The sequence below is a fragment of the Macadamia integrifolia genome, chromosome 12, assembly GCF_013358625.1.
Source record: "Macadamia integrifolia cultivar HAES 741 chromosome 12, SCU_Mint_v3, whole genome shotgun sequence".
Lineage (NCBI taxonomy): Eukaryota > Viridiplantae > Streptophyta > Magnoliopsida > Proteales > Proteaceae > Macadamia > Macadamia integrifolia.
This window is the reverse complement of record NC_056568.1, coordinates 13,721,956-13,736,555: the sequence shown is the minus strand read 5'-3', so window position 1 is coordinate 13,736,555 and position 14,600 is coordinate 13,721,956. Positions and strand designations below refer to the sequence as shown.

At 35.2% G+C, this 14,600-nt stretch overlaps 1 protein-coding gene and 1 long non-coding RNA gene across 45 annotated transcripts in view; both read right to left on the bottom strand.

Annotated features, from left to right (window-relative positions):
• Positions 1 to 6,795, bottom strand: part of LOC122056965 — a 48,285-nt gene extending 41,490 nt beyond the window's left edge. For 2 of the 44 annotated variants that reach the window (XR_006133409.1, XR_006133401.1), the window contains exons 1-2: positions 3,778 to 5,821; positions 2,912 to 3,034 (exon numbers count right to left, since the gene is read on the bottom strand). Coding sequence is in view for 8 of the 44 variants with exons in the window: in XM_042618940.1 (XP_042474874.1) it covers positions 3,310 to 3,407; positions 3,572 to 3,658; positions 3,756 to 3,819; positions 4,116 to 4,289 (423 nt within the window). In the remaining 36 variants the exon portion in view is untranslated. Of the gene's footprint in view, positions 1 to 2,911; positions 5,822 to 6,667 lie in introns of those variants that run through there. The other 42 variants (XM_042618941.1, XM_042618944.1, XR_006133385.1 and 39 more) reach the window with 40 other exon arrangements.
• Positions 2,471 to 2,916, bottom strand: LOC122056969. Its single transcript, XR_006133419.1, has 2 exons — positions 2,857 to 2,916; positions 2,471 to 2,702 (listed from the first exon to the last, which is right to left on the bottom strand). It is a non-coding gene; the product is annotated as an uncharacterized LOC122056969 (long non-coding RNA).
• Positions 6,796 to 14,600: the final 7,805 nt, after the last annotated feature.

Below are 14,600 nucleotides of genomic sequence, written 5' to 3'. Positions count from 1 at the left end.
CAAGCCAATAAAAATGTTAGAAATAGTAGTATTCAAAGAGGAAAAAAAAAAAACTTAAGTAAGCAAATCAATTGCCCAGGGACCTAGGCATCCCAAGGCGCCTTAGCAACGCCTAAGTGACGTATAGAGTCCCAAGGCACCCACCTTGTTAAGTTAGAATCAGACGGGCGACCGCCCAACCCCTAGAGACCACCCAATTACCTAGACAACTATGGTAGGAAACTCATTTATCTTACTATTACCAGACCAGACATATCTTTTAATGATGGAGTTATTAGTCAGTTTATGGAATCACCTAAGAAGGCTCATTGAGAAATAGTCTGTCGGATATTGATGTATCTTAAGGATGCTCCATGAAAGGAGTTCATTTATAGACCAAATGCACATATTGATTTGGTTGGTTATTCGAATGCAGATTATACAAGTGCTATAGGTGATAGGAGATCACCACTGGTTAATGTACATTTGTTGATAATACTCTTGTCACGTTGGAAGTAGACAACTGTGGCAAAGTTTAATGCTGAGGTTGAGTATAGAGCTATAGTGAGGTTGAGTACGGAGCTGTAGCTCATACTGCAGCTGAGTTGATGTGGTTGAGATTGGGTTTCCCATTACTAAACTTATAAATATTGAGTTTGCCAAGCATGTCCAAGTATGTATGTGTTGAGTCCAAAGACTCAAAAGTCACTTAATGGGCTTATTTTATTGCAAAGAAGCCTTGTGTTGGGTTATGTATGTGTTGGGCCTTTGATCCCATGGGTTTTCTTTGTAATGAGCCACTTTAATGGGCCTAAAATATGGGTAGAAAGTAGGAAAACGAAATTTAATTCATTAGTTTAGTCAAAGTGCTATTTTGAGTCTATTTCCTTTGTTATTTCAGTTTGAGTGAGTTTCGGTCTCCCTATTAATGAATGACTAGTTAGTTATCTACTCCATGTCCAGGTCCCACTAGGAGTGTCTAGTCCTATTTGGAAACTAGCTCCTAATTATGTTAGGATTGCTATTCTGCGCTCTTTAAATAGAGGAGCTTATGTAAATCAATTTCAGACTTGAATATGAATTATGGAGTGATTACTCTTTAGTTAAAAGTTGTCATTGAGAGGTGAGATTCCTAAACCTTTGAGGGGTGTGATACCCAAAACCTGAGGGGTGAGACACCCATTCCTTTATTCTCTTTCATCCTTCTCAACCCCCCATCGGTTCTATTCTTCTTTTCTATTTTATTTTCTGTTCCTAATTATTGTTTACTGTGAGATTTCCAAAGTGTTTTCAGATTTGCCAATCAGAATCGACCAGTAAAGGAATTCCAGTTTTGAAGTCCAATCAATCTCCAATATCTCCTCCATCTGAAGTCTGATCTGTCCCTAGTCTTCCTAGGGGTTGTTCCACATCATTAGTGGATCAATCGATCCATCTTGGAAGAACCATTCAAGGCTACTAGTTGTTGTTCTGCAGAATCTTGTAGTTTTCTCTCTCCTAGGTCTGATTTTCAAGAAAGTGAATATCTCAACAACTGACCATCGGAAGTCCTTCAAATTTTTAGGTTTTTGTACCCTTCCTAGGCAGAATCTTGTAGTTTTCTCTCGCCTAGGTCTGATTTTCAAGAAAGTGAATATCTCAGCAATTGACCATCGGAAGTCCTTCAAATTTTTAGGTTTTTGTACCCTTCCTAGGGACTACGCCCAAGATGCTCAATTGGAGGTCTACAGACCTGGCCTCACCACTCTCTGTCCAGCCATATTGCAGGTCTCTTTCTCTCTCCTATCGGGTTAGGTTTTGGGCTGATTTTGCTCCTATATTGGCATTATACCCTTGGGGGTTTATTTGATGGTCTTATTCCCTTGTTTCCTAGTGTTATTTGTCTTGTTTGAGGTTTATAAATTGTGGGGGTTAAGTTTCCTATAATCTACTCCTGCATTAAATATATTTTGTGATAATCAAGTTGCTAACTACATTGCCAACAACCTAGTTTTTCATGAGAGGACCAAACACATTGGGTTTGATTGTCACTTTGTAAGGGAGTTAGTGATGAGGAAATCGATTGCTACTCTTTTTTGTTGCTTATAAAATCAATTAGGTGATATATATGTTCACTAAGACTTTGTTTCATCACGTTTTTTGGGAAGGTTGTTCCAAGCTGGGCATGGGTGATGTATCCAGCTTGATGTTAAGATTATATTTATTCTATTTAGTATAACCTCATGGGGCATTTTGGGTATCTACTTGTGTGGTTAAGGGGACTTGTCCCTATTTTATTTCATAAAGCCCACAGTTGGAGGGTTCTGCCCAACCAAGAGCAACAATCCCAGCATAAACGCCTCTTATGGTTTTGAAACGTACTAGTAGCTTTCGACCACCACATCGCCCAAAATCTATTCCGGTGCGAGTTGAAGAACTACCGGGCCAATTGTTGACCTAGTGACCAGGGACAACTAGTTGGAAAGACATTACCTAGCCTTTTTTTTTTTTCTTTTGCATCAGCGGTCGTCCCGCTGCTAGACACAGAGGAATAACCGAGATTACTAAGAATCAGTCATTTACCTCTCCTCTCTATTCTACATTACTAGCACTAATTTCCTGTGTTTGATATTGTTTCTTGGTCTATTATTGTATTTGTCAATTATTTTAACCTTTTTCAACCTCAGCACTATTCTCCAAAGAAATATAAACATAAACCAATAATCAACAATGAAACCCTGAACCTTTATTCTACATTACTAGCACTAATTTCCTGTGTTTGATATTGTTTCTTGGTCTATTATTGTATTTGTCAATTATTTTAACCTTTTTCAACCTCAGCACTATTCTCCAAAGAAATATAAACATAAACCAATAATCAACAATGAAACCCTGAACCTTTAAGCCAACCAAAATTTACATGTACCATGTAATTCAATTTGATAATACTGACCTCACACCAATCCAAGCAATCTGTAGCTTTCACTGTCTTGATGTCGTTCCCAGGTGTGGCACTACTCCTTTCAAGACAAGTATGAAACATGACCACAGGATCCCAGCTCCAAATTTAAGTATCCTGGAGCACATTATGAACTATCACAGGCTGACCTATTCTTATGCTTTGGAAGTGTTCAAGGATTTCATGCTGAAGAATCTCCACAGTTGGACAGTATAAGTAGTTATCATCAGAATCTACTCTAGCCTCTGCTTCTTGCAACTTCCCACCAATTTACCCAGCTCTACCATGCATGCCAGTTCATACAGAACAGCTTGGTGAAACATCTATAGTTTCTGGAAAGTCGTAACTGCAGGCTATTTCCTCAGTATTTATTTCCAGTTCTTCAGTCCAATTTAACGGTAAAAACCTTCACAAGTCAAGGAGGCTATCACCACAACCACCAAACTCCTTGGGAGGCAGGATATACTGCTATCACCATTAGATTTCCAGTCTGTAAGTGTTGCAGAAGAAGCTAATAATGTATTAACAGTGTTTTCATGACAGATCATCCTATTCTACCACTTTGCTAAAAGAAGATTGGCAGTAGACAAACACAAGCTTTCCTTTTATTACAGTATTCAAACAGTGCTACTCCAACTCCTCCAGGTAGGCTACCTTCACGAATCTCAACTAAGTCAAGGGTCATAGGAACAAATCGAGCAGCTTCTATGGAAATCCAAGATGGATTATTTGCAGTCATTACTGCTCCAGAATTTGAACAATAAATGAGAATTCCAAAAAAGGAAAATCCAAAGCACTGTTAATTACACCAAAATTTCCAATCCATTATTCAACGTACCATCAAAGCTGGCTATCATTACCTCATTTTGCCTGAAGAATCTGAATGTTGGATGGTGTTTTTCCTGTTAGCACAGAAAGAGGTCAGGAAAGGGATCAATAAGAATAGATATAAGCATAATCATCACATACAACCTTTAAGATTTGCATCTATTTACAGCTCAACCCTCTCTTCCTGGTTGATTTGTTTCAGAACTGGAAGAAGCAAACAAACAAAATAATGGAAATGTAGGATTTTGGAAACCTTATCTTCACCTTTCAAAAAATCCTGAAAAAGAGGAATATGAAATGGAAACTATACATATTGCAGTAGATACTTCAATTCACTCCCTTTTTGAATGATTATTCAAGCACAACTTACAGCAGCACGTTCAACGACAAAATGACAAGCCATCTTAATTTCTTCCACTGGCAGTTCAAAATACCTAAATTTGGTTGAGTGTAAGCAATGACTTGTATATGGACAACGTACAATAAAGGAGCATAAAAAATAAACAGTAGTCCACAAATTTATGGTGTCACTCTCTCTCTGCATTCAATATAAGGTTTGTGTCAAAGCCTTGGTCTCCAATATACAAATATGTCTGAACCACATGCTTAAATTTACAAATAATATGCACTCAAAATGTCATTAGCTGTCAAGCTCAACCATTGGAGAAGTCTAAATATGTGAAGCAATATTTGATTAAAATTTATAAACTGAGGTAGCCACAAGAAGAAAGATCATCTAAGACAAGAATAGGCTACCAAAATACTTCAATTCAGCTCTACTACAACAGCATAAATGGCACATATAGTTGTTGAATATGAGTATTAATTATAATGACTATACTTTGAAGTATGTGTTCGCAGTCAACCCACTTCTTAATATGATCATGGACTAGTTGGTCTCAGAAACCGGGTAAAATTAGCAGAGATGTAAATTACATCCAAAGGCTGGTGTTTTAATAATTGCATTGAAATATCTCATAAAAAATATGTAATATCCTCAATTTGGACAAATAATATTAGTAGAAGCTCTCAAGATTCTATGCTTTTTGACTTAAGTTTGCCTTAAGTTTTCAGGGTACCAAGGCAGTTTGCCATTGATCTATGCTAATCTCCATAAGCTGTCTAGATAGCTTCAAAGAAAATTGCAATAATTGAATTCCCTATCTTAAAAAGTTAATTCATTTCTGAAATTTGGATCCATCACTAGTTGAATTTTCCAAACCCATCACCAAAGTTCATATAAAAAACTTTTTGACACAGAAAACATAATTCTTTTCTCATTTTCTGTCTCCACTTAACGTGTTAATTTTGAGATAGGATGAACTAATAATCATGACTCCTCAATTAATTATTTCTGTAATAATGTGAAATATTTGACCCACTTGTCACTTGAAATATAAATTACATGTCAGTCTCTTCTCTTTAGTCCCAACGGGCTTGGATAATTTGATTTTGGGTCAGCACTCCTGCAACCTTTACAGTTGCTTTGAGTCATCAAGTCACCATATCTTTCCAAGGTTACTCCAGTGGCAGTTGGTTCATCATACAATGGTCATTACCCCTCAGTCCGCCTATGGATAAAATCAATGCTATTGATACTACGATTCAACCCCAAATCCCAATTCTCATTCTAGGGTTAAACAGAGTCACAATGTCCATGCAATTGATGGTCAGATAAGACAATAGAAGACCGAAAACACTCAAAAAGGAAGGATTTCAAGAAGAACTGGAGTTAAATCATTAAGGTCTGAATACACAAGACATTCCATGGTTAGTAAAGTAATGTTACCAAACCGCTGCAGAAAGGGAACCGAACCAAGAACATATTTGAACTCCTCCCGATAACTCGAACAGGAATCATCAGCTGCCAGTAAGGAATTTTCTACTGTGGATCTACAAGAAAAGTTTCAAGCTGGAGCCGACGGATAACCCTGAAAAAGAACAAACGGTATGAGATTACAGATCTGAAGATTCCAATGGAGCTTCAGTATACCGAAAATAGAGCGACAGGTCTCAGCCAGAGTCTCCTGATGCATCCTGACAGGAAAGAAGCGTCTGCCTTTTGATTCAGTTGAGTTACCATACTGCTTTGCTCATCAAAAGAGCCGTTTGTTTATAAAGTGCAGCGCGAGTTTCAGTCGAGTTAAGGGAAACTACCGTTTTACCCATCAAAGGAACCGTTGTGTAACATGTATCAAGTGGAGCAACAAATACAACGGCTATTTTTCTCTTCCATTTATTTCTATTTCACCGAAATTTAATGTGAAAATCAAATCAAACAAATTCGGAAATCCTTCATTTCTCAACCTTTCAAGGGATTAAATATAGAGATGGTGGGCAATCAGCGATTTAGTTCTCCGATGTAAAATCAGTACTAGTCTATGCTGATACCGATATGATATCAATTCAGATTAATCCATATGAAATGAATTCGTCAGTTTTACCCATATTTTTTTCATAAAAAATAGGTTTTCATTACAGTTTTACCTTATTCTGATATCAAAACCTAATCTAGGATCGACGCCATCGACTCAGTATCAATATCGACTTTGGCTGATTCGGTTATGATCGGATGGATTTAATACCAATACTTGTAACCCTAAGCAGAATCCGAAGATACACATAAGATCTAAAGGAAAGATCCATTTACATATGCAGCTTGATCGATTTGAAACGCAAACTATCTAATTGATAAGACTAATTCCTTCCCCTATGAATTCGTAAATACGTTTTTTTCATTTTAGTATTTTTCAAATATCCCTTTTTTAATCAGAATGAAATTCCATGTCGACACCTGCGATTATAGGCAACGAGAATTTTTGTAGGAAATTTTGTCCTAAATGAAAATAAAATGTAAAAGAAATATGAAGAAAGGAGGAAATTTTTTTTTTAAGTGAAATAGGATAACAAGGGAAAACTGACCTGTTTGATTTGGGATACATTCTAGTTCATGTATCTATTGCAATATCCAGGGAGAGCTGTGATCTGATACTTGGTATACTTAAGAAGAAGCCAAATAAAAACATGATTGAGTGCAGCGCCGGTGAAACAGACCACCCTGCATAAAGAAAAACATTGATGGATAGATATTGATGAACAAAGAGAGAACGGAAGGGAAATAGGGAATGGAGTTGTCATCAACGCTGCACTCAATGATGTTTTTGTGACGATCATCTAGTAGTGTCTCCGGTGCACCCACAGGTGCTAGCTTTCCGTCTCTCCCAGTGTTATTGGATATTTGGATTTGGATCTCATTAGCTCACTTACCTGGAACTCTGAAGTCTGAAGGGGAAAAACTGAACAAGTGCTTTCTCTTCCCTCGCTGGTTTGCTTGGCCAGTTGTGCTTATGGGCTCTTTCGAGTGTACTTCTAGTCCAATTATTGTACTAGATCCTTTGCTTCCAGTACTTCCGGTACTCCATATATGAGGGCAGGTACAGATTTGGATGCTACTTAGCTTGTTCTTAGTACACGTACTAATAAGTACCATCACTTGTACTACCATCAAGAGCTATTTCTATTTTTTTGTTCAGAATTATTTGGTTTCGCTCTTCTATTACTGGCATTGCACCATTTGGAGAGTAATAACTAATTTCCTACTAGTTAGGAATTTCTGTCTCAAAGAAATTTTCTATTTGTTGTCTTTGTCTGAATTCTGTTGAAAGTATTAATCATTTGTTCTTTGATTGTCTTTTCACAAATTCAATATGAAAAGCATTCTTAAGAGATGATGACCTATTCCCAAAGTTATTTTACTCTTTGATAGAAAATGGGGATGGGTTGAAAACTTTTAAAGGCAATTCAACATATGATGTCTTTGATAAGTTAGCTTTTAGTGCAGTGATTGATCATATCTTATGGTAAATGTATAAAAAGAGATGATCTACTTCATCCAACACTATTAAACAAATTTTGAACATCATCTCATTTGAGGATCGAAAAAAATTCTACATAAATGTGTGGTGACCCCTGACTCAAGCAAAAATTAATAGGTTTATGGCTCAATCTTGGGGCCTTTTGCACATTGTTCCACCCTTAGTTTTGAAGTAATATATTTTTTGTTTTGTTTCTTTCCTCCCCTAGGTTTTTTTTTTTTTTTGGTTATATACCCCACTTAGATTTGTTTCTTCCCCATATTTTTGTTGTTTCACCCTTTTTTTGGTGTTTTGATAAAGACTAAGTTGGGATATCTTTCTTTCGTTTGCCGCTTTGACTTATAGGTTGTCACTTTTTTTTTTCATTTAATATATTCTATTCACAAAAAAATAAAAAGAAATCCTGAAAAAATATATGTTATTCATTGAGGCTTGGCGTCAACCGTATAGGGCTATTTTAGTCATTCTCAATTCATCTTCATGGTTTCCCTGTTCTGTTTTCAGATGTTGACTAAGATAGTAAGAGACCTCTGAAGCCCTCAAAATAGGTCCCACATCCTATAACACTGTTCATCATCTCCAAGGCCACCTTCAAGGTGACAAAATGAGGCAACTATAAGTTTGGGACTGTTGAAACATTTCTTACTAGAGATCTCAAGCACTTAATAGGTGTACTTTGTTTTAGATCTTTAGAGCTTTTTGAAAAGGGTTTGTGTAGTTGTAACCTAGGTAGGTTACAAAAGGCTTGTAACCCACTTTTAGTTACCTACAAAGTCTTATACTGTGAAAGAAATGATTGGTTCAAGAAGATTCAAAAAGTAATTTCATGTGTTTTATATTCCCAATAAAAACTTCAAAGCTGCTGCACCACTTTTTATGACAAAGTGTTTAAAAATGGTAGAAATGTAATTTTATCCTCAAATAGACCCATCACTACGTTTGGAATCTCAAATCTCAATTCCTTCTCTCTAAAGTCCAACATGGGATTGAAAAAAAAAAATATATATATATATATATATACACACACACACCATTGGGTGATTGGGTCTATTGCTTTGAGTAAGGGTGTCCATTTTCAGTCCAAGCGGGTTGGACTAATCAAGAGAAACATGAAATGAACCTTTATCGATTTGAGTTTTTATCAAATCGGTAAAAAGTTGAATTGGACCAGATCAAGAGAATCGAACCCATAAAAGACCTTATAACAACTTTAAAAAAATTACTAAAAGAGAACATATTACCTACAAGAGGCCATTAAGTCAACTCAATAAAAACCGAATCGGTCTAAATTGAAATTGAACTTTGATTTCAATTTGGCCTAATACTAGATAAAATCTAGATCAAAATGACCAAAATAGGAAATGGATCAAATCAATCACAAAAGCCTTATAATCAGTCATTCTGAAACAACCTGGATAGGTATTACTATGATCGATTTGGATCGAAGTTGGTTTATTCAACCAATGATTTAAAACTCGAAATTGAATATCAAAACAATCCCTCTAGTGATTCCAATTATAAATTGACCATTCTAGAACTTCCAAAGCTGGATAGTTCATGACCAATTCTAATCCAGATCGGCTAATACCACAATTTTAACTCAAAATCAAAGAATAAATCGGTCCCTAATGATTCCAGTCTGGATCATATCCGAATCAATCACAAAAATGCTAGAATTGACACTAAATTCTAAAAACCAATAGCCTAATCCCAAAAATCCTAGATATCCATTCTATAATGATCAGAATTTTAAACTTGGAATTGGAGATCGAACTGATCATGGTTTTAAGTATCGGTCTGGGATCGATCGTATCAGCTGAGACCGATCCTCTATCCGGATCGATTATCCGGATCGTTTCAGGGGTAAAATAGGTAAAAAGTAGTTCCTTTTATAAAAATCAAGAGTAAAATAGACCGATACCCACCGATCCCATCCGATCTGGATCGGTATAGAATTGGCATCGACAAAGACCGATACTGATACCGTCCCCTACATCCTTGAAACTAATTCCTATAAATTTTGATCCAATCGAATCAAAATCAGATAAAAAGAACCCTAGAATCGCCCTCAAATCTTAAGACCCACGATCTAGTCCTATAAACCTTATAATTGATTTTAAACATAAAATCAAAGATCAAATTAGTAGCTGCCAATATCAATCCAAATCCAAATTAAATTGGGATTGACTAGAATCGATCCCAAAACCCTTAGAATCAACCTATAAAATATATTATAATTACAAAATTTTACATGCCATCATTATAGTAGTACCAAGCCTACGATATTACTTTCCGAAAAAAAATCATATAATATTGCCATTTGTCATCTTTCTGGATTTTAACTTTCTTAAAAACACTAGCATATTTAATACAATTGATTTATTTGAAGAGAGAAAAAGAGACACGATTAGAACTATCTTACCCACCTCATCTTTAACGCACAACAATAGAAATTATTGCAATATAATTGCTACATGAATTTCTGAGAAGAGGTTTTATTTTCTAAATTTCAAAAAACAAAAATGAAGTCCACCAAAAGTTTTAAACCCTAAAACCCATAAAAGTATTGGACATGCCGAGAAGAAAGAGAATCTTTACTTGACTCACTAGAGATGATCTTGCCAAACTTTATGCCATAAAAACCAAGAAAGGTAACAGAAAGACTCGTGAGGAGGAAGACGATCAGTTGGGGTGAAGGGTTGTTTGGGAAGAGTGTATTCATTCTCAAAATACCCCTCATTTTACTGTTTAAATCAAAATAACGATTCAAAAAGTTGAGATTGAATTTGTTTTTTTGTCCTTAAAAGCAATCACAAAATGACAAAATAAATGGGACACAGTAATTTACTTTTTTAACCTTAAAAGAAATTACAAAATGACAAAATAATGGGGACATAGTAATTTACTTTTTTTACCTTAAAAGCAATCACAAAATGACAAAATAATGGGGACACAATAATTTAGGTTACAAGGTTTTTGTAACTAGGTAGGTTACATTTAGACATACCCTTTTGAAAAATAATACTTATGTTTTGCATTTGTAAATGTACTATTTCTTTAGAGTTTTATTTGCATATTAGGCATGTAGAGCTCCAATCCATCCAAACTAGTAATCACAAGTGATATTGCTTATTGCTACCAAGAGAAAGCATTGAGAAGGCTCGATTGGTGCCATTCAGAAACCAATTATAGAATATTATAATAAAGTGATCAAGATTGTGATGTTGGGGATTCTTTACCATAGAATCATATGAATAACTCCCATTGATGTTAGAATACAAGAATCATAAACCAATCATAAAAGATTAACCATGTGTGCAATCCCTAAACCAAGATCAATAATATTCCCTTCATAGGTCTTAAAATACATCACCATATAGATTTATCATATCTATAAAAATAAATGGGAAATCCATGACATGAACTATAAATGGGAATAGAGAAGTACCTGTGTGTAAGTTTAGAAGTCCCATAAGTATTTATTAGTCCCATGAAGATTATAACAAAGAACTACACAATGGAATCTCAGCCGCTAAAATCTTCTGCAGCCTTTCACCCTTGGAATACTCTCACATGCACCATTCTTGTGGGGAAGTCCGTGCTTCTAAAACCATGAAGGTGTTAAAATGATGACTGCAAGGACCTTTAGCTTCTATTTATAATAAAATTCCTAAAACCCTAATTCATTCGCACAATGGATTGGGCTAGGAGTTTCCTAATCAGATTGAGTCTATAATTGCTTGGGCCCAATAGATCAATCAGTATCAGTTAAACCCACATAAAAGTTTTAACAAGTGAAAGCCCAAGAGTGGCTCTTGGTAGTAGATGAAAACAAGATTGGCCAAACCACTCTAAAATTCTATTTTTTTATTCTTTTCATTCCTTCCCTCTCTTTATTTACTTGTTATTTTTTATATACACTATTTTTTATGTTTTTGGATTTTAGAAGCTGAGGAAGTTTTTTTGTTACAAAAATCTCGATTTTCCTTTTTAAATAAAGGTTATAGGGATACAAGTTATTTCCATGCTAAAACAGATCATAATAGGGGTGTCAATAGGTTGGGTTGGGGCGAGGTTTTCAAAATCCCATCCCAAGCCTAAGGTCTCATCTATTCCAAACCCAGCCCTATCAGCTCAACCTAACCCAGTTCAGTCCTGATTGACCCTGATCTGGGCTAATCTTGATTAAAGTAAAATAGATTTGGATGGTGTGATTAAAAAAATGTATAAATTGTGAATGGAGACATTTTAAAAATCATTACATTTTATATGTTAATATAGTAATACAATATATTTATTATAAATAATAATATAATATAGTAATATGCTTATATGTTAATAAACATATTGTATACACCAGGTCGGGCTCAGCCTAATGCCTCAATCCAGGCCTAGCACACCACAACATCAAACCTGAAAACTCCAACTCAGACCCGCCTTGTGGGCTGAGACGCTTAGCTCAAGCCTTGTCCGGGCTCAAGATGGGCTTGGGCTGGCTAGGCATTTCTGACATCCCTAGCTCATAATTTAAAGAAATGTTTTTTACTTAAACTATTGTTGTTAATATCTTTCTAAACATTTCGAATTTTTAGCACCTCTAACCCTTTATATTCATCTTTTATTGAGAGTCTATTTGAGTCTATTATCTCAGATGGAGAACGAGAGTTTTCGAATCTCCTATTTTAAAAGGATATTAGACATGTTGTATTTAATATTGAGGCCCTCACAAAGCCCTTGGCCATGATTATATTCCAGCATATTTTTCCATAAATGTTGGAATTATATTAAAAATGATGTGATTGAGTTGTTCATAATATTTCATTAATATTAATCTTCCTTTCGGTAATAAAGAAAAAAAAAAATTATAGAAAGGTTTGATAAGTTTGAACTCATTAGCCTGTGTACGGTCATTTTTAAGATCACAATTTAGATTTGGCCAATTGGCTTAGGTAAGTTCTTCATAAAAACGTATCCCCATTAAGACTGCATTTGTAAAAGCCAATAGATCTTGGACAATGTAATCACTGCTCAAGATCTATTATTTATATTTTTTATTTCTTTGAGCGCCATGGAGATAAGAAGGGTGTTTGATGAAGCTAAAGTGAAATATGTCTCAAGCATATGATAGGTTAAAATGGAATTTTTCTAAAGCTATTTTTGAGTTTCTTGGTTTAATCAACATAAGTGTGTTATGATTACTTACCTTGTATCCACCTGCTCTTATTCCATCAAGTCGAAGGGCAGCAACTTTGGTTTCATTGAGCCTTCTATTGAGAATGAATCTTCTCAATCTATCCATAATATTTTGAAGTTTTTTTCAGAATTTTTTATGACCAGATTTATTTCTCAGAAAGTGGTATCTTTTTTAGCAATGGTACTTCTTTGGTTATACGGAATAAAGTTTTTAGTGTCCTAAGGGTGTCCCCTATGGAAGAGGGACTCTATATCTCGATACCCTAGTGGTGCCGAAAAATTGGAAGAAGTTAGTTTGGAAAAATGTTATCGACCAAGTCCATTTCAAGTAAGGATTATGGAAAGTTCCTCTTCTTTCTCAGGCATGTAGGACTATTTTGATCAAGTTGGTGCTTAACTCTATCTCCATGCATTGGATGTCTTGCTTCCATTTCCCTGTTACTATATCTAATCAGCTAGACTCTATATTAGTATTAGGTTTTGGAATGGATGGAATGATGATTGTAAGGGCAAATCTTTTTTTACGAGTTTGATATAAGACCAAATTGAAACCTAACCAATAAGGATTCGATTTCATTCGCCCCAGTTTTTTCTGTTGGTTTTGGTTGATTCGATTGATTTGGGTTGGCAAATGACACCCCTAATCAAATCTTTATTGGTTTGATTTCGATTTGTGCTATTGTGAAACTGATAGAAAACCATACCAAATAAGGCAGGGGTTTCATTTGACAAATGTGTGCAATTTTCAATGAAGGGGAGGGGAGGATTTTGAACCGTCAAATACAGGTTTTTTAATGAAGGAGAGATTGTGCGAGGCCATGTTGTTTGTGAGGGGTGTGTAAAAGATGTAACGTTTTCCTATATGTGGGCTAGCATTCAGTCATTGTATGGGTATGGACTAGTTTAAATGGGTGTTGATTGATTACATAGTAGGATGGAGCTCTATGCCGGAGGCGATCTCCCTAGTGGGTAGTAGCTTCAGTACACCCGTTCTATCTTGTATAAATTCTGTATTATTATGTGTGGACCCATTAGCAACTGAGTTCATTATGGGAGATGCCAAGATGCATCAGTTGTTTCTATTTTAGAGTTGATCCCTATTCCCAATATATATAATGATGTTAATACCCATTAGTTAAAAACCCTAGCAATTGTATAGAGAAGGGAAGAGAAAAGAACCCAGAAAAGGAAAAATACTTTGTCAACCGTTATTGATCCATGATTTGTGAAGTATCTTTTATTATTGGTCACCACTATGTTAATGGCACAAAAAAAAAAAAAAAAAAGAACAGGCAGGTGATCGATTGTTGGTTAATACTTGGGTTGATGGGCCCCTTGATATCTCTCTCTCTCTCTCTCTCTCTTCAAAATTGGGGACTTATGGATTGGGATTTTCCAAAGCTTTCTCCTTGTCTGAGCATAGTTATTAAATTTGGATTCGGGAATTATTGGGATTAATTCGTTTCATTAATTCAACAATTCGGTCAAAAGATCGGTCAAAAAAACGGAGATAATAAAATTCGAGTTCGGATTCGAGAATTATTCGTTTACAAAAATAAAAAGTGGACAAAAAATTCGGATGTTAGTTTCAATATTTTCAATACTTGTTTCATATTATCTATCAATTATCATATGTTCATAATATACAAATGATATAAAAATTAAAATTTTAAATTTTAAAGATAAAAATATTATATTTAGCTCTTTTTTTTTCTTTCTAAACTCATTTCCTATAATTCAAATAATTGAATTAGAGAAAGAGAGACTGAGAGGGGGGACTGAGCACA